A 23693-nucleotide genomic window follows, 5' to 3' on the forward strand; every position below is an offset into this window, starting at 1 on the left:
ATGTCGTTTAACCAGTAAACCGTGGCAAAACGGTGCACAAATGTTCAGATTGAACGTGCCCCTGGATTTTAACATTTATGGCTAAATTTGGCATTGATTTCAAAATATGGTGTCTTAGGCCTACTAGATGTGCATTTCCTTAAGGTAATCTAGAGCAAAGGCATTTTGAATACAATTCTAAACAACAGTTGCACACTGTTTAGAATAAACATGTCGTTCAACCCGAAAACCGTAGTAAAACGGCGCAAAACGACTTGAGAGTGAACGTGTCCCTTTTCTCCCCACCTCATACAATTTTGACGTCCAATCATGCTGTAAGCATGAAGCACGTGCCAGTTTCGCGGCAAAAAGGATTTGGCGCGTAAACTACTGCGTCAGATCAGCTGGGACAACATTTATAACAATGTGAAAATTGAGTTGCAAATTCAAGAGAATTCTTGAATTTACCGGAGGAAGGCGAATTATTGTGTTTACTGGATGCACTCTGGGAAGCTGCACACAGGGGTAGAGCAACTTTCGTGTTGAAAATGGGCATTTTCCTGCTTTGTTGTTGTAGTAGTGATGTGTATAAATATTGAGCGAGTGTGTCACAGTTGTCTGAAGCTTTAGCATGCCATATTAGTCTCTGGTTTGCGGGATTTAGATTTAGATAGATGGAGTTCAGTTAATCCGACGTTTGTCCACTGGCTTTTTCAGCGGTGTCTATTGTAACTGTCAACTCATTTTAGTGAAATGGTGGCTTCATCAGATGCATGACTATCCTATCAACTCAGTCAAAATATGTTCAACGCTGTACTGCTGGAAAACTATTGATAGTTACCGTCTCAATCTATGGTCGATGCAATATTTGAAGTTACTTTTGTTGCAGATTAAAATTGTGCTGGGGAATATTAGTAAACCACAATAAAATGCACGTAATGATGCTAAATCATGATTTCAAATTTATAAAAGATCAGGGTGTTCTTTAAATCACAGGGTTATTGTCCCTTTTCCTGCCTTGTCGAATCGCTGCTGGAGTCAGATGTAGGCCAAGTAACGTGACACATCCTTAGTCCACGGTCGTAAGAAATGATTGTGAGGTGTGTCATTGTAAAAAGATCTAATAGGTTAGTGTTTTTTTTTTCGCCTTGCCTTGACAAAATACGGTTCAAGCCATGTCTGACCAGCTTATATCGAGTAAGAACTCTGAAGATTTGCTGGCAGATTTCGAGTCACTGATAAACTCTGGAGCGTTTGACTTGAGCAACCACCAAGTTGTGATCATTTCGACCCCAAGTAACGTCGCTGTTCCCACAGTCGCTCCACTCGTCACAGGAGACATATTCTTTGTTGCCACGCCTCAGCCCTCGACGACAGATACAGACCGTCTCAGAACAGATCTGGGTCGACCACCGGTACGTAGCAACTATGTTGCACAATACTTTCTAGAAGGTGTGTATGTGTTATTATTGTGGCAGCTTATAATGTTTTTGTACTCAATTTTGAACAATAATTGCAGGTGAAGAGAAAGTTAGATCTGGACAGTGCCCATCTGTATGAGAGCAGTCCAAAACCTAAGCTCTTAAGTCAGGCTCCTTCCAGCATCACAGCACCACCAAAAGGTATGGGCACTTTTTAGTATTGAATAGGTAGTAGGCTACTCTCTAATGCTGGGTTGAAAATCCTAAAATCTGGGTTGCTACTTTAACCCATTCACTGGGTAATGAGGACCACCCCAATGCTGGGTCAACTTAGTCTTTATGTTTGGATTGACTAAAACTAGCAGTGAATAAAAACTACAATGAATAATGCGACACAAAAATTAAATAGAATGGCAGGTATAAACAGCTTAGTTTTTGTTTTCACCTTTACTTTGCAGTGGGGTCGTTCTTACATGTCCTGTTCTGTATGCCTTCATGAAAACGGAACTAGAATTAATTAAATAAATGATATTTTAAGTTATGCATTCTTTCATCCCTTCCCTTTCAGCTTCTTTAAATCAAGGCTCTCCTCATAATACCACTAAAACTGAAGCAGATCAATGTAAATGATAATGTAGCCTAATATCGATTACCTAGCCTACACAGTCAAATAAACAAGTGAGAGAGAAAGACTTCAGACAATTGATTTTTATTGTACAACATAACTGTATGAAAAATGTTAAGAATAGATACTAAGCGCTACTTCACTCCAAAATCAGCCAGTTTCCAGTGCATGTTAAGAACTGCTGGTCAGGACAGTTGGAAAAATGACTTGTAAACTTGTCGCACAACTCAAATAATGAAACGACTGTATTAAAGTGACCCACTTACTGGGTAGATAACCAGGCCTTAAGGTTTTTTGGGCCATTCAAATGAGAAACTAAGATCTCTGGCTAGTGAAGCACCTGCCAAGTTTCACTGTGCTTGACGGGTGAATTCGTCCTGTGTGATGACCGGAAATGAACTCTCTCCCAAGCCTTAGTTTTTCCAGCTAATAACATGAACATAAATTCGAGGGCATGACTGAATGTGACCAATTTGCCTTACATCTGCACAGTGTCCAGTTACCTAAATAAATACATAAACATTTATTTACATATTCACTTGAATTATTGGGCCTAAATCATATTTTAATGTAAAGCACGGTTCCTTTTGTATAACACCAAGGGTTATTATAAAGTTAATCCTAGATGCTGTTCATTTTTTCCAGTTTATAAGAAAACCACAGAGAAGTCACGCTACGACACTTCCCTGAGTCTCACCACAAAACGCTTCCTAGACCTGCTGTCCCAATCACCTGATGGAGTTGTGGACCTCAGCTGGGCCTCACAGGTTCTGGATGTACAGAAACGCCGCATCTATGACATCACCAATGTTCTAGAGGGGATACAGCTCGTCTCCAAGAAGTCAAAAAATCACATCCAGTGGCTGTGAGTCATGGCAGTCTACTTGCCAGTCTATCAAACATTTTCATTTCAATTTCATTTTCATTTCAGAGCATGCAAAGCAATTCAGTGTATGGTTATTCATGCAGTGCACCATACTGTTGTTAACACATAGCAGTGTACCATACTGTTATTCACACATAGAAGTGCACCATACTGTTATTCACACATAGAAGTGCACCATACTGTTATTCACACATAGAAGTGCACCATACTGTTATTCACACATAGCAGTGCACCAAACTGTTATTCACACATAGCAGTACACCATACTGTTATTCCAGTGTACCATACTGTTATTACAGTGCACCATACTGTTATTCACACATAGCAGTGCACCATACTGATATTCCAGTGCCCCATACTGTTATTCACACATAGCAGTACACCATACTGTTATTCCAGTGTACCATACTGTTATTACAGTGCACCATACTGTTATTCACACATAGCAGTACACCATACTGTTATTCCAGTGTACCATACTGTTATTACAGTGCACCATACTGTTATTCACACATAGCAGTGCACCATACTGATATTCCAGTGCCCCATACTGTTATTCACACAGACAGTAGCAGTGCACCATACTGTTATTCACACATAGCAGTGCACCATACTGTTATTCCTCCAGTGCACCATACTGTTATTCCAGTGTACCATACTGTTATTCACACATACCAGTGCACCATACTGTTATTCCAGTGCACAATACTGTTATTCCAGTGTACCATACTTTCATTAACACATAGCAGTGTACATACTGTTATTCACACATAGCAGTGTACTATACTGTTATTCACAGATAGCAGTGTACCATACTTGTATTCACACATAGCAGTGTACCATACTGTTATTCCAGTGTACCATAGTGTTATTCACACATAGCAGTGTACCATACTGTTATTCCAGTGTACCATACTGTTATTCCAGTGTACCATACTGTTATTCAAACATAGCAGTGTACCATACTGTTATTCAAACATAGCAGTGTACCATACTGTTATTCCAGTGTACCATAGTGTTATTCAAACATAGCAGAGTACCATACTGTTATTCCTGCAGTGCACCAGTGTTATTCCAGTGTACCATTCTGTTATTCCAGTGCACCATACTGTTTTTCACACATAGCAGTGTACCATTCTGTTATTCCAGTGCACCATACTATTATTCACACATAGCAGTGCACAATACTGTTTTTTACACATAGCAGTGTACCATACTGTTGTCCTCCTTTGGTTCACACCCACACAGTGCCAAAAGTCATCCATTCGAGCGAGCTAATCAAGTTTTCGCGAGAGCGTATGATAAATTCGAGCGAGCAGACCAAGTTTTCGTGAGGGAGTATGTCAGTCTCTGCGCTCACAGTTGTTGAATTTCACCTCGCGGCTGCTAAAATTGAGTGCGCAGACAAAATTCACGCTTGCAAAAACCTTGCAAAAAGTTGCTCGAATAGACGTTTATCGCGCGTGTTAGTTTTGGCACTAAACTGACCCATAGGTAGGCAATGGCAAGCCTATTTCATGAAGCTTAGATGTAAATCTAGTAGTATTATAATAATAATAATATTACCTTAGACTTAGCGCTTTTCTAAGTACCCAAAGATGCTTGATGTTGAACCACTCCTTTTTCTTTTCAGTGGCAATGCAGTGCTCTTAACTGCATCAATAGCCAGTCTGCCAATTTTTTTTCTTTTAATAATGCCAGATTTGTAGCTTCTGCCAACGACACCTTGCATTTGTGGAAATGTCATTTTTTTTTGTGTCATAAACTCATGTTTACATATAGCATCTAATTCAGACCTTTGCATTGCAGAGGAAGCTGCGTTGATGGGCAGTCCGTGGTGCGGCATCAGCACTTGCAGAAAGAGTTGTTACAGCTGACAGAGGCGGAAGGCAAATTGGATGAGCTCATTCGCAAATGTGACCTGCAGCTCCAGTTGCTCACTGAAGACCCACAGAACAAGAAATATCCTTTTGTGTCTGTGTGTGTGTGTGTGTGTCTGTGTCTGTGTCTGTGTCTGTGTGTCTGTGTCTGTGTGTGTGTGTGTGTGTGTGTGTGTGTGTGTGTGTGTGTGTGTGTGTGTGTGTGTGTGTGTGTGTGTGAATACATATAGATATTGAAAGGAACCCCTTTCTGTCTACACTTGTTGAAATGCAGATCTAATTAATCTGACTCCACTCAATTTAGGAACTCCGCCTTCTGGATCTGTTCTGATGAATACATCTCTTACTCTGGATATGACCTGATATAGTTGTTTGGGTAATCTCAGTGGTTTGTGCCATCCAGTCATCCATACACTAAAGCAGCGGTGTCAAACTGAAATACACAGTGGGCCAAAATTAAATAAAATGGCTCAAAGTTGAGGGCCAGACAGTGGGGCAAGCGCTCGCACTTGTGGGCCTAAATTGACGTATGCTACCAACGCGGGGACAGTGCATTGTGCTTCTTGCAGTATTTGTGGTGCGTTCGACATACCAGCGGCCGCGGCAACCGAGCTCTGATAAGTAGATTAATAGGAGATAGATGGATACTTTATTAATCCTGAGGTAAAATTAGGCAAGCCAAACGAAATTTCACCGTTGCTAATTCAAATCAATTGAACTTTTTCCAACATTCTGAGGAGCTGGCGGGCCAGATTAAATGGCTTGTCGGGCCTTGAGTTTGACACATGCTCACTAAAGCATTGCTGAGATGTGACATAATTAATTAATTTTAAACTAACACTATGCAAAAGTGGGCCACGATTTGCGGTGCATTTTTATTGGTGACCACTGTTGGTGACCACGGTATCATCTTAAAAATAAGCTTGATGGTATATACTAAAGCAGGGGTATTCAACTGGTTTTGTCCCATGGACCGTGTCTGTGCGTGCGTGTGTGTGTGTGGAGAGAGAGGAGACCTGTCAGTGAATATCTGGGCATGGTGAAGTCCACACAGCCTGTCTATTCGTGGCGAAATGGCGACAGTCTCATATCATTCTCTGGTTCAAGCCTTGCCCTGTACATATTCTTCAAGTACGCCAGTGTAGAAAAAACGCTCTAACACAGATAGGTAGTTTGAAAGGGCAAAAGACACCTCAGAACTCAATTCATAGGAAAATCACGCAACATCTGTTGCATGTACCCAATAGGCTTGGCATTCGAGAAAACGTGTTGCGTCTCCATATGCCGCAATAGTTTCGACGGCTTCATGGCTTCAGATGAAACACAGTGGCACCTCCTCTCCTGCTCTGTCTGTCGTCACTGTAAATTTAATGTATTTCTCATTGTATTTTCTTTTTCTTTTTTTACTTTTATTCCCTGTATCCTGTGATGGTGTAGCATTGTTGGAAGCCTGTCCTTGTTCCTCTATCGTGGCAGCCTGTATCTATGTCACTCTCACTAAAAACAGGTTCATTGGTGCTTCTGACCAGCTAACTTGACGTCAGAACGAAATGTTAGCTAAGGACAGTAGGTAACTTCAGTCTTTCACCAAAAGTATTACTTTTTCGACTAAACTTTAAAAGTACACGTAGGCTATGCTTAATTGCAGATGCTTGTCAACTTTGCGGTACGTTATGAATAATATGCGCATGGCGTGACTTTAGGGACGCAATGCATTAACATTAGCAAAGCACAGGCTACCTTAATAGACTGGATAGGTGCAAGGCTACATTCGGTCAGCGTGCATCTCCTTTATATTATTTTAGACATATTTTTCTTATTTTAAATATTTTTCATGATATTCAAGAGTAATCTGGAAATGTGTTAAAAAAATCAAAGTGAATTCAAAAAAAAAATCGATGCAATGCCGTCCACGGACCCCCGGTTGAAAACCCCTGTACTAAAGCATTGCTGAGATGTGACATAATAAATAGATTTTAAACCAATACTATACAAAAGTTGCCCACGTTTTGCGGTGCAATTTTATTGGTGAACACTGTTGATGGTACATGGTCGCGTGAAGGAACATATAAACACACTTGTCCTTCCTACTATCCGTCTAGACTCTGCACTAGTTCTGTGGTCCAACGTTTTTGCAAGCTTTTGCTTTTTAAGTAGCTAGCTCACTAGTTTCAGATCAAAACGCCATAATGTTGCTTTAAGACGTGGATCGAACAGTCTATAACTCATATGGTGGAAACGTATTAAAGTGGTCGAGACATTGCATCATGTCAAAGTGGCCCATACATCAGCAGCACTATGACTGGGCAACAAAGGCATCACTGAGATTAACACTTCCCTTCATGTTTGTTGTCTTTCATCATATTACATCACTGGTGAACAGTTAACATTTTCAAAAAAAAGATGTCATGAGCAGGTATGCTGAATAGTTTTATGTAACTCATGGTCACAGACTCCAGAGTTTATTGGTAACAGTTAGCACAGGGAAAATAACGGGGAGAACACAAAAGTAAATTGGTAATTAACACTTAGAAGATATTGTCCACTAGTACAAAGCTCAGAAGTTCACTGTTCAAAGAACAAACAAGGGCAAACTGGGTTAACAACCAAGCAGGAAATCAAACCCGGGAACAATGGAACACGGGAGCTAGGGAGAAAAAGAGGAGAGACAAAGCGACCGGAAAAGTTGACGGTAATGACTGTGGGACGCGGCCAGACAGGAAAGTGAGGGGAGTGAGGAGTTTATATAGTGGAATTGTGGAGAGAGTGACAGGTGCTCGTGATCAGGCAATCAGGGGACTGGGAATGTGACTGAGACAGGTGAGTTGAATCAGGAGGGGGCGTGTCACGAGCAGGGCTCAGCGCTGGCGTTATAACAACACTCTGTGGCACTGGTTGTTGTAAAAGTGTAACATCATGAATTGAAATACTTATAACACTTAGATTAAGAAAACAATTCCGACAATATACAAACAGACTCAGTAGAGTGTTATTGGCTCGTTAGATTTTTTTACCATAAGCTTTTCATGGTGATCTTGACAGATCTTAAAGCTCTTTATGTTTGCTATCTAAGTTACAATAACACTCTCAGATATTGACACTGGCAGGGGTGGACTGGCACAGTAAATTCAGACTGGGAATTTGACTCCATTTCAGGACACCCTGTTGATGCAGACAACCATACTGCTCATTTTGAAGGCTAATCCTATTTGTTGATGTAATGGGAACCAGGCCAGTTATTATTTGGCCCCTGTTCATCTAGGAGGAAAGTTATCCAGGTTACAACACTTCACGAAAGGTGGGATTTTTTCCGTCCAGTGAACGCCCAGAAATCTCTGCAGTTTACCCGATGTTCAGTGTTGGGAATAAACACTGGCTACAGAAAGGGGTGTGTGTGTTGAGAATAAATCACTGGCAACAGGAGGGTGTGTGTGTGTGTGTTGAGAATAAATCACTGAATTTGCCTCACTCAAGTATGGGATGAAACCATGAAAGACCCCTCTCACAATTAAAATTATAATAATTGAATCCTGTGATATTCATGTAATATGAAGAATTACATTTTATATTATGTTATCCAAACACATGCAAACTGAAGTTATTCATTGTTTATAATTATGGTGCAAAGTACTCGCCATACCTGTCATCAAGCATTATGAATACAATTAATAGGTTAAAATGGCCACACCTCTGCCTACCGATCTCAGAGCCCCTGAGAGAAAATGGCGAAAATCCAACAATCCCACTGACCTCAAAGGATATCAGTCACTCCTATCCTCCTTCTCATCTGCCACCAGTGCTGTAAAACTGCTTTTTACAATGATAAGATCAGCAGTACAATAGACAGTCCTGCTACATGTTGTTCTTTGTCTCCTCCGGTCAGTGCCACACCACCACATCCCTCACTCAGCCCTCTGGCTGAGGCCAAGGCACCAAGAAGCTTAAGATATAGCAGTACTACTACATGCCCTTTCTTTGTTTCCCTAGTCAATGGAGCATAACTTCCTTTATTCCCCCTCTCACTGAGAGCGATTTATCCAAACTGTCCTCCCCTTGTGTCTGCTGGACCCCATTCCTACCAGCTTCCTCCAAGCCATATCTCCACCATTGTGCCAGCAATCACTCACTGGCTTTGGGAACATTACTCTCTGACAATGAGCAAAGCACATTCTTTGTTTGAATCCTACTTCATAGGGTGTTCTGGCAAGGTGTGTCATGGCAAGGACAACGTCCATAACCTTCACCTCTCCACGGAGGGTGCCCCTTCTCTTTGCAATATAAATCACCTCCTTGGGTCTGATGATCTGCTTGCATGACTTCTTGTATCAGTGCTACACAGACAATATCCAACACAATATCAACATAAAAAAACACCTCTTCATCTCTCACCGCTAACCATGTTGCGTATATCTCCGGGTCATGTAACTTTGTTCTATATAACTTTAAAGAAATCAATTTGCAACCCAAGACTTGGTACAGGCCGTGGATATCTCCCGCCCCAACTACTGCAATGCCCTTGAGAGGCAGTGGCAGTGTGTTTGGTTTTCAATCATACTAAAAGGGCTCATGTCACTCCGCTTCTCATTAACCTACACTGGCAACCCATGCATCCCTGCAATGTAGAGAGGCAAGTACAGTACAGGTGAGATATGTTCATATTTTTTAGTTCTAGTGAGTGTACGAGCAGCTGCATCCGGACAGGAGAGCATTGCAGTAATCTAGTCGTGAGGTAATACATGTGTGTGGATTCGTTTTTCTGCATCTTGGAGGGATAGGACTTTTAATTTTGGCAATATAAATGCAGTGATGCCAACTCGTACGAATTGATCCGTATTAATACGAAAATGTGGTGGAAATACGGCGATACGAATATAATGACTCATTCATACGAATTTAGGGTCAACTTGCAATATTATTTAATGAATAGAATATTTGCGGTAAGTCCAGAAATAAGCAAAAATGTGTCATGATTTGGCTTCCTGCTTACGAACGCGGAGGGCGCCATTCTTGTTTTGACCGACGTGATATACGCTTGAGCTGATTGGTCGATATTATAGCTGCAGCGACACGGGAAGAGTATTTACTTTTGACGTTGATGGATAAAGTTAACTTGTCGCATCTGCTTTTAGTTTACAAATGGCCACCACCAACATATTTGGGTACGTTTCTGTGATTGTTTTTAATCAACTACTGCTTAATATGGTACCCCAATCAAAGGATATTAAACTACTGATCAAGAATAAAACTTTCTTGACTCGAGCGATATATTTTTCAAACACAAATACGAATGGTCAACGCAGAATTTCAAGGTATATTTCTGTCAAAAGAGTGAGCTAAATGAAAAGACTCAGGCAAAAGACTGAAGTTGGAACAGATCGCATTTGTTGTCATCCCCGTGGCAACAAACTGACACGAGCACCGCTGCTGTCACTGCTCTTCTGGGCGTTGTCTAGCAGTACTTTCCACTTGACGGTATTCCGTATAATCGAGCTCCTTTCTTACTTCGCTCAATTTGCCTTACTGAGTCTTTTCATTTAGCTCAATCTTTAGTGGACGAACACTTTCTCATTTTTTATACGTGATCGAATATAGCATGCAACGTTACAATCTAAAATTATGGCTGAAAAAAAAGAAGCCATTTCCTAGGAATCAGACTTTCTCCCAGATAGCCTACCAAGGAATACACTTCTATTAGTTGAAGTCCTGTGTCTACCAGTCATGCCTTTTGCACTATATGTCGGTCCACATTTAGCATTGCCCATAGTGGACTCTATGATGTTAAGACACACATGTCTGCCATCAAACACAAAACAGCCAGCACCCAAGTCCAGGGGAATAATAGTCTGCTGTCAATGGGTTTTGAGACCCAGTCCAGTGGCATGACCCTGACTGAGAAAGTCACCTTGATTTTATTTTATAAGGGTTGCATTTTGTGTACAGAAACTTATAAAATATGAGATACTTCCACCATAATATGAAAAGTTTGCCAAAATACACTATGACACAGCCAAATTCACGTGATTAAGAAAAGAGAGACCCTCTCAAAGTGAGCTTAAAGTCTATGAGTCTACGTTTGTAGGCTGAATGCCAAAATATTGTTTCTTTTACAAGTACATATCAACATTTTGCCCGTTGCACCCATTAACGCAGTACAGATTTCACTTAAGGAAAAATACTAATTTACTGGGGAAAATACTAATTTTGGAACCATTGAGTACAGATTGGCACACCACAATGTTGGCAATACTGTAAATGCGTAAATGACATTTTTTTACATCTTGCAGGCAGGTTTCTATCTTGGGTGTACAATTTCATCGGGTTTCATGGATAGGTAAAGTTGGGTGTCATCAGCAACATATTAATTAAATTCAATTTGATTTATATAGTGCAAAACAATACAATTGTCTCAGTGGTAGTGGTCTTGTCTAGAGCGCTAAACTTCCATAATCTAGGGGTAGATTCACCGTAGCCTTTTAAGCTAGGATGTAGGATGGCTAAGAACAGCCCCTGGAAGATCTGAGTGATCGGGAAGTGGAGTATGGGTAGAAGTGATCAGAGCAATAACTAGTTTCTTTAAAAAAAGGAAAATCTGAAAATGTATTTAATATGTGTGCCGTTTCTTCTTATTACATGGTACATGGTTTAATGTTTTCATAAGAGGTTTTTCTTTTGGGAGGTTCACCCTGTAGGCTTGTGTGGCCCTTCTACTCCGGTGCTGAGCTCTAGCTAAAATACATAAAAAAGGCATTCCTCCAAAATACCTCTTTTTAATTATTTTGTCGATGTTTTCTGCTGAGAAATTATTCATGCAAATAGAACTTTGAAATTTCAGGTGTTGCGCAACCTATGACTTGCTGCCTTTAGTTAAATTTCCGCTACTTGCAGAATTACATAAAAGATGTGAATTAGAGGCACAAAACCTGTTGCCAATGGCAGCAGTCATTAATTTTTTGCAGCGGTCATTATAAAGAATTATTATAATGCTCCTCAGAATGTTCCAAAAAGTTCCTTTGATTTGAATGGGCCACCCCAATGTTCGGAGGTCTGAATTATCTACTTAATAACCGAGAGTGAGGTCATGCCGGGAAATATCAGACTGAGGCTGTAACGTATCGTCCGAGCGATAGCGGGGTTAGTAAGTTGTTTATTAAAGCATTATTAGCTCCTTTCATTTTGTAAATGAAAAGAAATGGTAATTGTAAATAGAAAACTTGAAAAGGAACTATTAAACTATGAAAAACACACTGACTGCCAGTTTCTCACTATTTGATGTATGCTCTTTCTCTTAATGATGGTCAATACGTAGTAACTAAAGAAGCACTATTTCGATAGTTTATAGATCTTCTCAGTATTTTCAAAGTGCACGAGCTGTGCAAGCAAGGTGCGCGTTTATCATAGACCCATGCACATGAATGACTGGCGATTTAACTAGCGAGATTCAAAGTAATGTAGAGGCAAATCTTTTTCACACTTCACGTAGAGCACAAACCCTTGAATACTCCATGAAATTGGTTGCGAAATGTAAAAGGTTATCGTGATTTGTATCCAGATAAACCGCAGCTCCTGGCAACTTGCGGTTGTTTGACACGTTTGACAGACCTCTGGCGTCAGAGAGCTCCTGTAACAATATGGCGGCGACGCGTTTCGCCGAGGCAACGGGCTGAAGCAGTGGAGGCGGCGTCTACCTATACATGTCTATGGGGATCGGTATCAGACCGGCGAGGAGGTCAATACGCGGCTGGCATGACTACCCATTAGCCAATCAGAACGCTTTTACTGTCGTTGCCATATAATAATACTTTATATAGTGATGGGCTAACACCACATTGCAACATCTACAGCATGTTTATAATTATTATTTTATGTAAGGAGTGTCAGTCCCTCACCATGTGATGACCGTTGCATCCATATCATTGAGTGTTTGTCCCCAGTTGCCACTTCCTTCTAAACTCATGTTAATGAAAGTTTCTGTGCTTTAAGTTGAATTCTTTAATTCATTATTAAGCTTAGCTACGTCATGTGCCAAGATGTACGCATGGTGGTGAATCCTGCAGACCAGCTGGTCATGGTTATCAAAGCACCTCCTGAAACCCAACTGCAAGTTTCTGAACCTAGTGTGGTAAGATGTTGGCCAAGAGAGACACACACTCTTGCTAGTTGAAGTTCAAGTTGTCACCCACAAGCATGTTTTTGTTTGGCTTTTACATTGATCTTTACTTTGTATTGCATGAGTCACTTACCCCTTTAGGCGGAACTTAATGACTGCAGGGTTACCAGATCGCCTTGAAAAGTTCCAGAGGCCCTGTTGAAGTGTTCTTAGTTCCCGAGGATAGTTCCAAAGTATACAACCCTGAGACTGACGGCAAAGCACTAGTGGCCTCCAAGCAGACCTGTCCTCCTCAGACAACTTCACTGGAGCCAGCCTCATGTACATCATCCATCTCAGGTTCTTCCTCTCCTCAATTTGGTACTAAGTTCCATTTAAACATGCTGTCTATTTGGTTGGTTATTTACCGAAGAAAAATCACTTTAAACTTGTTTACTTCACTTAGATTAAAACACATGTCCTGCTTGATATGGTAAATCTGACTTCCAGAGGAACCCAATGAGTGTCAGTAATACAGCTGTGTGGTTCTCCTTGGAGCCCTACTGAGTTTGTGTTTTTGACCTATATAGAACCACCTCTTCTGAATGAAGACCCTATGCCTAGTCCAGAATATATGCCTGACTTGGACTTGACACACCTTGAGTATTCCAACGCCCTGCTAGACCGGGGCATGGATTGCTTTCCTATACCCAAAGAAGGCTTCATCAATCTGTCACCTCTGAGTCAAGACTATCATTTTGGGATGGAGGAGCATGAAGGCATCAGTGAACTATTTGATTGTGACTTTGGTGAATTGGGTGAACATTTGAATTTTGAGAGTGTGCTTTAAGAAAGCGAATGAGTGGGCAATGTGTACATAACTATTATGGATCAAGAACGTTGATATAATATGGGCCAAACAGACTTATTCTGTTTACGGAGAGCCAATGCATTACCAGATGGTGCCACACAGTTTGCCCTCAAAATTGGGGCAAATTTCCGGGATTTTTAATTTGTCAAAAGCTCTATTTTGTGAACGCAATAACTAAATCTATATCTTTCCTATTTTATCAGATCTATTTAATCATCAGTCTAAATTACCTCAGCTACATAAAGAATATTTGAGCTAGCACTTTAATAATATATGCTCATTTCAATTTTTAACAGCAGCAGATTTCTGAATCTTTCTTAATAGCTTAAAAGGTAATTGCAAATACGGTTATGGTTGAAAACAATGCAGCAAAGGACTGGAATTGGTCTATTTTTTGCTTAGCGCTTACAGAGCAGGTTTATGTGATAGTGTCTTTTTTAGGGTCAAATGTATCGATGTTTGCATACAACTTGTCACTTGTACCCACATTTTGTGTATAGAGGTTTTTTGTCAGTTATCAAACTTAACGTGCCTAACGGCCACTCCCACAATTATCCTTATAAATCGAGACACGCCGTACATTGGTCGGATATTATGTAAATCTTCCAGGTAAACCTCACAACGGAAGTCGCATCCTGCAGGTTTATGAAGGGAGTCAACTGCCAATGTGGGTCACGTCTGTGTTCAAAGCTTCATTTGGATTAATATGCTAAATAAAGCAATTTTTTTCTTATCAAGATCAAACACTTTTTCATTTTGCAATTCGCTCCTTATGTTTCAACAAAGAATGGATGAATCATCCAGGGCGTTATGTAACAGTGGCATGTGTCAAATCATTTGGGTATTGATTAAATGGAAGTTCTTTTGGTTAACAAACTGAGCGTCCTCTGTTGGTGCCTGTATTTCATTATGAGTACAGTCAACTACGAGGATTACAGTAGTAAAAACTTTTCTGCAGTAATGGACCTACACACAGAACTATATTAAGTTCCAAAAGTAATAGCACTACACAAGGAACTATATTGCCATGAAACTTCCTGGCTGGGAATGGTTTATGTAATAATGGGAATTACAAATAATGGCACAGCAATATTTTGTTGGTTGTTTGGATTTGTGATTTATAAAAATGTATTAAAACAACACAGTTTGTACTTACTGGCCTCTGGCACCTTGCACTGACCACTGATTAGAACCATTAAGGGGGAGCTCAAGAATTTGTTCAGTGGTCACTAACCAGTCAGTGTGGTCATCAGCCAATAGCTGACACTTGCCATATCAAAAGCTTTGCCACTGTTTGGACAAGCATAATCAGGATTTAATTTAAATTCTCAATGCTATGCAAATGATATCTGTGAGAAAACAAATCAATTTAAGGGGTTTAAGTGATATTCTCTCTGGTTCACTTTCTGAAATTAAGTAAGGTCAATAAAGTATTTACAAAAATGTTGTCCTTTTAAACAATGCAATGCATATTGTATGTTTGCTTTAAATTATATGTTACATTAACATTGCATTGGTTTCTAAAGTCTTGCCATAGCAGCTTTAAGTGTTCTGAACATTTTTCAACAGACCAACTTGTAAAGTGCCATTGTGCCCAACTGGTTTCAAAAGGTCCTCAAGAGGCGTCAACAGGTGTCAGAGGCACTGGCTGTAAGAGGCACTGACTGTAAATAACCATTATCTGGAGCTCTCCCTACTGATACTGAATAGTGATTAGTCCAAGGTGTCAGTGGTCTGAAGACTAACCTAGAGTCTGAAGTTTGTGATCTGTGATATTCTTAGAGGGGCAGGACTAACACAGAAGTCTGGCCAAATGGCAAAGGCTAAAGGCTACATTCAGCATGAAAACACAACAAGTTGACTGGACGACCATGGGTGTCTACGTCCTAACTGATCATTCTTTCTATGTTACATTAACTATGTTGAGGCAGACAGATATCTGCAGATCTTCATTTTAGAACTTGAGCATTTGAGCAGCTGACAAGCTGACTGTAACTACAGGATTGTGGAGGCTAAGGGCTACATATAGCATGTGAATATTTTTGTGATTTAAAGATGACATTAGTGTTTACATCAACAGTGTTTCGTTGTAACTTAAGTTTGGTATGGGCAATGGGATACTTCTAAATTCTTAAGTAGGTACTAAACTGCACTGCATTATGTGTTTAAGTATAATAAACATCCATGGCCAGGTGATTTCTTAGAGTTAAAACCTTACTTCTTCCCCAAGCTCAACAGGACCTGCTGAATGAAATGGAAAGTGTTGTACAAGACCTGTAAGAAATGAGCCACCTTTAAATGGTAGTGTAAGGCTTACAGGTTTTATAGTAAATTACGGTACAAATCTATTTTTAAGCCAAACATATTTCGATGCCGATTTGTGAATATAAAGAGAAATCAAACCTGAAAAACATGTAACATGATCAACTGATTAGACAGTTTTCAAATCGGGATGCACGTTTACAAAACATATTATGTATTTGAAAATGTTTTTAGACACTTTCAGTTATAAACTGAACCAGCAATGTCTTATCTACTGTAATTTAATTCATCCATGTTTTAATGTACGGTGTGTAGTAAGATAACAAAATTTATAATTTGATATAACTTACAAAGCAGGCCTTGAAGTCATCTGGGTTATCATCAAAAAGTACTGGAAGTCCTCTCAGCACAAGGCATCTGATGTCAGTAATGTCCGATGTCTAGATTGTATTGAAGGCAGAGAAAACCTTGTAACATAAGACATAATATAACATTGACACAAATTCTTATTCCAGACAGTCCAGACTCAGATCTGTACACTGAGATGGGTAGTATCACTTCAATTTACAAACCTTTGTTTGTCTCAAAAAAACATCCAAAATTTGGCCCTTGAGGCCTTTCTCTGAACTGAAGATTTCAACAATCTGAGGGCTATGAGACACAGAATTCCTGTTTCAGGTTTCACTCTATTGAATTCCTGGTAGACCTGAAAACGTATGCACAAATACATCATGTTATAAAGGTACTGTCACGATTTGGGACCTCAAGGCCTCTAGGGGTCGCCACCTAAAGATTCTTGGCTTGTGTTGTGTGTACATGTGCATATGTTGACTTGCTGTCTCTGTTTTCCCTTTGTCTTCACCTGCTAGTTAATTGGCTAATTAACTAGGCCAATGGGTGGATTGAAGACAATAAATACGTAAATATGGATGCTAGTTCGATTCCCTGTCGAAGTGTCCTTGAGCGAGACACTGAACCCCTAATTGCAACATCAACTCGCTGATCAGATATTAGGAGTGGAGAGTAGGAGAGAAAATACGTGTTCTCCTGTTATTGTCATTGGAGACTAAGGGCAAACTAAATCACAAACTCCCCAAATACAAACAGTTAATCAAATGCCCGACCAGGGAGGAGAATACTTTGGACCACTGCTATTCAGCACCATTAACATGGCTTAACATGCAGTTTCACGTGCTGCTCTGGGGCTATCCAACCACTCTCTTATTCATCTGATCCGGGCTTACAGACAGAAACTTAAACTTTCTAAATGTGCAGCCAGAACCACCTGGAGCTGAACGCCTTGAAAACAGTAGAGATGGTAGCAGATTTCACGAGGAGCTCAGCCCCAACCACCCCCCTCATGTGTGACTCCCCAATGTGGAGTCTTTCAGATTCCAAAGGACAATAATGCACAAGACCTAAGGTGGGCAGCTAACATCACCTCCACCATCAAGAAGGCCCAGCAGAGGATGTCTTCCTACCGCAGCAGAAGCTAGTGGGACTCACAAAAAAGCCCCCTGCATCACACTGACTCTTTCGTTGACGAGATGAGATGAGAATGTTATTGGTGGACAATTAAAAATGTAATACATTATTATTTCGAAACTTGCATGCACCTAGTGTTCGTTACCATGGCGGCGCGTACACACACAACGGCTTGGGGCTCTCCAGACTTATAGAGTTTTGTTAGTAAATGTTTAGTTGTAGTCTTAGTTTAATTTAAGTTTAATTGTGTTTTAATTTATGATATTTGTTAATCTATTTATTGTTATTTATTATTATTTAGCTGTGGAAGAAGTCTGTTGCTTCCCCTACTGCCTCGTTGTCTTTGTGGCAATGACAATAAAGTACTTTGAACTTGAACTTTGAACCTAGTGCAGTTCATCCTTAATATTATTGGTTGAATGTTGCCAGGTTCCTGTATCCATCCTCCAATCCCCGAGATGCCCAGACATGCAAGTGACGCCCTAACAAAAGTTATATGATGGCTCAATTCAAGCACTCGGTACTGGAGTAAAAAAAGAAGAATAGATATCTGGACATCTGAACTTTAATTATAACTTGACAGAAAATAAATCCCAATGCACCGCAATAACAGAAAAGAAACCACGTGGCTTCAAAATAGGTGGGAAGAACACAAACCTCAAGAGGCACGTGAAAGCGCACCACCCTCCCATTTATGCCACGGTAAATTAGCTAGTAACTGCCAATGATAACAAGCTAATGTTAACTAGTTCTTAGCATATGTAGCCTATATTAGCCAACGTAAAGTTAGGGTGAGCAGACATCCTCTTTTACCCGGACATGTCCTCTTTTCGAGACCTCAGATTCATATCTTGCCAATAATGGCATCAAGCTCTTAAATATACATACAGCTGGATACACTTTGGAGATGGTCAAGGATAGACGATCAATAAATGGCAGGTGATCAATATTTGTATAAGGGGCGTGTAAGGCAGGTAAACATATGAAGTGATGTTGGTGAATTGAAAACAACGTGCAGGTGAACTGAGAAGAATGAGTTCCAGGTAAGTATAATGTCATTCAGTGCTGACATCTTCCTCCACTACCACACCACACCGCCATAAAACTTCATGACAGTTGTTGAATTTTTTTTCTGCAAAGAAAAATGCCAGTTTATGATACCTGAAATGATATGTTTGTGTTAGTGTAGAAGTGTAGAATAAAACTGTTCAGTATTTATAGTCTTTGTTTTTCTATACTTAAAAGGTTAGCATAAACACCTAGAATTTATAATTAAACCCTAAAACAATACTTGGTCTAAATAAAGAGCAAAGTTCTAAATTCAAAATAGATTTTATTGGTATCGTATTGCATGTGTGTGCATTTCTCCAAAATGTTTTCTTTTTTGTCCACTGAGATGGGAAGATGATATGTAAATGTGACAGATTTATGGAAACTCTGTGATTCCGTTCCTTCCCTTTCATTGTCCATATGTGTCTTTGTGTGTCCATATCACTGTAAAAGGAGACACACACACACAGGTATAATTGCTAAAAGCATCTAGTCAAACAAAGACACAAACACAGAGACATTCATAGGCAGGCATCCAACACATAATAGACGCATGGAAAAATGGATGTGTGTGAGAATGGGTCCATCACACTAACCTGTTTCTCTTTTGTGGTCCCAAAACTCAGTCTCTTCTTCAACCACTTCAACACAGATCGTCCTTTCTTTTTATGCTCTACGTTTACTTGGGCACTTCCAGGCTGGGTGTGTCCTCTCTCCCCCTCTTCCTGAGGTTTGTTTTGGGGGTCATCGGAGTCAGTCTCCCCGTCAATGTCCTCACTGTATCCTGGCAGAGCATTCCACCTCCTTTCCATCTCCACTGCAATCTTTCTCATCTCGTCTCTTTGTCTCACTTTTTTCTCCTCCTCTCTTGCTTTCTCCTCCTCAATCTCTGTCTTTCTCCTCTCGTCCTCATTTTGCTCCTGCTGTGCTGCTTTCTCCACCTCTATCTTTTGAACCATTTCTAATTCTCTGCTCATCCTGGGTGTCTTGTTTTCTGTCTGTGCTATCATCTCTCCCTGTTTTCCATCTTTTTTCTTTCCTACACTGTCCTCCTCTCTCACCCTCTTTTCCTCCATCTGCCTCTGCTTCTCTCTCTCTGCGTCCATTGGGAGCTCCTCATCCTTCCACATATCTTCATCACTCAAGCTCTCTATTTCAATGTCATCGCTGTTATGTGCCTGGGGCAATTTCTTTGCCACTTTGTCTTTCTTCCCCTTCTCCAACTCTTTCTTTGTCTTCTCTTGCATCTCTTCTTTTTTTCGCACTGTCTCAACTCTCACTTTCTCAATCTCCTCTGTCTTTCTCTCTGTTTCCCGTCTCTCCAACTCATCCTCCCACAAGTCATCGGAATCAGTCTCCCCGTCGCTGTCATCACTGTCCCTCCTGTTCATCACCTCTTCAGTCTTTCTCATCTCCTCCCTTCCTCTCACTTTTCTCTCCTCCTCTCTTGCTTTCTCCTCCTCAAACTCTATCTTTCTCCTCTCATCCTCCTTTTGCTCCTTCTGTGCTGCTCTCTCCATCTCCTCTTTCTTTCTCACCATCTCTGCTATCATCTGCTCTTCCATCCTTTTTTCCTGTTCTTCTTCTTTTCGCTCTGTCTCAACTCTCACTTTCTCAATCTCCTTTCTCTTTCTCTCTGTTTCCTGTCTTTCCAACTCATCTTCCCACAAGTCATCGGAATCAGTCGCCCCGTCGCTGTCATCACTGTCCCCTGACAGAGCCGCCCCCCTCCTGTTCATCAACTCTTCAGTCTTTCTCATCTCCTCCCTTTCTCTCACTTTTCTCTCCTCTCTTGCTTTCTCCTCCGCTATCTCTATCTTTTTCCTCTCATCCCCCTTTTGCTCCTTCTGTGCTGCTTTATCCATCTCTTTTTTCTTTCTTTCGTCCTCTATCTTTTGAATGATTTCTAATTCTCTGCTCATCCTGGGTGTCTTGTTTGCTGTCTGTGCTATCATCTCTCCCTGTTTTCCATCTTTTTTCTTTCCTACACTGTCCTCCTCTCTCACCCTCTTTTCCTCCATCTTCTCTCTCTTTCTCTCTGTTTCCCGTCTCTCCAACTCATCCTCCCACAAGTCATCGGAATCAGTCTCCCCGTCGCTGTCATCACTGTCCCTCCTGTTCATCACCTCTTCAGTCTTTCTCATCTCCTCCCTTCCTCTCACTTTTCTCTCCTCCTCTCTTGCTTTCTCCTCCTCAAACTCTATCTTTCTCCTCTCATCCTCCTTTTGCTCCTTCTGTGCTGCTCTCTCCATCTCCTCTTTCTTTCTCACCATCTCTGCTATCATCTGCTCTTCCATCCTTTTTTCCTGTTCTTCTTCTTTTCGCTCTGTCTCAACTCTCACTTTCTCAATCTCCTTTCTCTTTCTCTCTGTTTCCTGTCTTTCCAACTCATCTTCCCACAAGTCATCGGAATCAGTCGCCCCGTCGCTGTCATCACTGTCCCCTGACAGATCCTCCCTCCTCCTGTTCATCACCTCTTCGGTCTTTCTCATCTTCTCCCTTTCTATCACTTTTCTTTCCCCCTCTCTTGCTTTCTCCTCCTCAATCTCTATCTTTCTACTTTCGTCCTCTTTTTGCTCCTGGAAGAGCAAGTTTTGGTCTACACTGGCCTCCTCAGTTTCCTTCCAGTCTACTTCGGATCCATCCTCAGTGTCTTCAAAGGATAGTTCCATGGACTTCCACAGCTGGGAGGTCTCCTCCTCTATTTTCCGCACCATATCTGTGTTCCTTTCGTCTCTCATCTGTGGCTCTATCACTCTCACATCCTCCTTCTTCTCCTTCTCGTCTTTTCCTGCATTATCACCAACCTCTTGTCTCTCCTTTCCGTTTTGCCTCTGGTCTTCATGTCTCTCCTTCTCCATTTCTTTGTGTATTTCCATTTTTATTTCCTCACTTTTTTGCTTCATCTCCTGTTTCTTTCTCACCATCTCTGCTTTAGCTCTCTCCATCTCTATCCTTCTTTCCGGATCTTGTCTTTTTTGCTGTGTCTCCACTCTCACTTTCTCAATATTCTGTCTTCTTCTCTCTATCGCCTGTCTCTCCCTCTCCATTTCTTTCCATCTTTCCATCTCTGAACTCCTCCTCTCCACAAGCCATGCATGTTCCTTTTCATTTTTTGTCTGCCTTTTCTTTTGGTCCTTTGTGAGCTCCGTATCCCTCCATATTCTCACGATCTCTGCTAACATTCTCTCCATCTGCTCTATCCTTTTTTCCTGTTGCTCTCTTTTTTGCTTTGCCTCAACTCTCACTTTCCCAATCTCCTGTCTGTTTCTCTCTATCGCCTGTCTTTCCAACTCATCTTCCCACAAGTCATCGGAATCAGTCGCCCCGTCGCTGTCATCACTGTCCCCTGACAGATCCTCCCTCCTCCTGTTCATCACCTCTTCAGTCTTTCTCATCTTCTCCCTTTCTATCACTTTTCTCTCCTCTCTTGCTTTCTCCTCCTCAATCTCTATCTTTCTACTTTCGTCCTCTTTTTGCTCCTGCTTTTGTCTCTCCACTTCTAGCTGTCTTGATCTGTTCTCCTCTTGCAATCTCCTTTCTTTTCCACTATTTATTTCAGTCTTTCCATTGTCCTTCAGGAAGAGCAAGTCTTGGTCTACACTGGCCTCCTCAGTTTCCTTCCAGTCTTCTTCTGATCCATCCTCAGTGTCTTCAAAGGATAGTTCCATGGACTTCCACAGCTGGGAGGTCTCCTCCTCTATTTTCCGCACCATATCTGTGTTCCTTTCGTCTCTCATCTTTGGCTCTATCACTCTCACATCCTCCTTCTTCTCCTTCTCATCTTTTCCTGCATTATCACCGAACTCTTGTCTCTCCTTTCCGTTTTGCCTCTGGTCTTCATGTCTCTCCTTTTCCATTTCTTTGTGTATTTCCATTTTTATTTCCTCACTTTTTTGCTGTGTCTCCACTCTCACTTTCTCAATATTCTGTCTTCTTCTTTCTATCGCCTGTCCCTCCCTCTCCATTTCTTTCCATCTTTCCATCTCTGAACTCCTCCTCTCCACAAGCCATGCATGTTCCTTTTCATTTTTTGTCTGCCTTTTCTTTTGGTCCTTTGTGAGCTCCGTATCCCTCCATATTCTCACGATCTCTGCTAACATTCTCTCCATCTGCTCTATCCTTTTTTCCTGTTGCGCTCTTTTTTGCTTTGCCTCAACTCTCACTTTCTCAATCTCCTGTCTGTTTCTCTCTATCGCCTGTCTCTTCATCTCCATCTCTGCTCTCTTCCTCACCACTTCCTCCTGTCTTAGAATCGCATCTCTCATAAGTTTCAATTCCTTCTCCTGTCTGTCTACCTTCTTTGCTTTTCTCTCCAGCTCCACTCTTTCTCTCCCCATCTCCCTCTTTCTCTCTATCTCTGCTCTCCACTTGTTCATCTCCATCCTCATGAAGGGGTCTCTCTCCACCTTAGCTCTGGAGTAACCTTGCAAGCTCTGGCCATTAAAAAACTCCATAACCAGATGACTTCCCTTCTGGATGTTTCCACCCATTTGATTATGGGTGTGTTGATCCGAAGTCAATCTTTTGGTTTGGGAAAGACACAAGATGCCAGAAAGCAAATGTTAGCAGAGCTAACCATATTTCTATCACATTCATCTTTGTATAAATCTAATACCAATCTCTGCTTCCTAGACCTGCAATCTGAGCCTTTGACCTATATGGGTTACTCACCGTGGCAGTGTGTCCTGGGCGGTGACCTCACAGTGCCCGCTATGGGCCTCTGAGTGAGCCATGAAAGCGCTGAGGGGGAAAGAGATATTCATGTTTAAACCTATGAACAACCACAAACAATAGAACAATAGAGCTTATTGGGCGCAATCTGATTCTATCAGTGGGTTTTGGTAACAGGCAGCAGCACCGTTACAGTTACTATGGATGGTCTCCAAGCCCATCACATCAGTGAGTGTATGACATGCATACCTGGCAAGGCTTTTGTAGGTATCTCTCATCTCGTGTTCCTTGGGCTGAAACTTTTTGTGGGCGTCCGCCTGTTGTCTGATGGGCATTGATTCAAGTGGGACACCATCCTGATGCCTTTCATAGACATCCTGATGCCAAGCCTCCTTTCCTTCTGTCTCCATAACCTCCACACTTCTCCCCTCCTTTTCTCCTCTGCTCCTTTTAGAAATTAACTCACCTTGATCT

At 41.2% G+C, this 23693-nt stretch overlaps 2 protein-coding genes across 2 annotated transcripts; one reads left to right on the forward strand and one right to left on the reverse strand.

The window, feature by feature from the left end:
- Positions 1–1154: 1154 nt before the first annotated feature.
- Positions 1155–13727, forward strand: e2f1 (E2F transcription factor 1; the record flags this gene model as incomplete). The annotated part of the gene is made up of 7 exons (XM_080854520.1): positions 1155–1394; positions 1499–1601; positions 2671–2890; positions 4721–4874; positions 12797–12910; positions 13060–13258; positions 13468–13727. 7 exons carry the CDS (start codon positions 1155–1157, stop codon positions 13725–13727), a joined length of 1290 nt encoding a protein of 429 aa, XP_080710646.1.
- Positions 13728–18576: 4849 nt separating this feature from the next.
- Positions 18577–20689, reverse strand: LOC308377246 (uncharacterized protein; the record flags this gene model as incomplete). The annotated part of the gene is made up of 2 exons (XM_080853830.1): positions 18577–18627; positions 19607–20689. The coding sequence occupies 2 exons, from the start codon at positions 20687–20689 to the stop codon at positions 18577–18579; spliced, it is 1134 nt and encodes a 377-aa protein (XP_080709956.1).
- Between the last annotated feature and the right edge of the window lie 3004 nt (positions 20690–23693).

This window comes from Sprattus sprattus (genome assembly GCF_963457725.1).
Source record: "Sprattus sprattus genome assembly, chromosome: 16".
Lineage (NCBI taxonomy): Eukaryota > Metazoa > Chordata > Actinopteri > Clupeiformes > Clupeidae > Sprattus > Sprattus sprattus.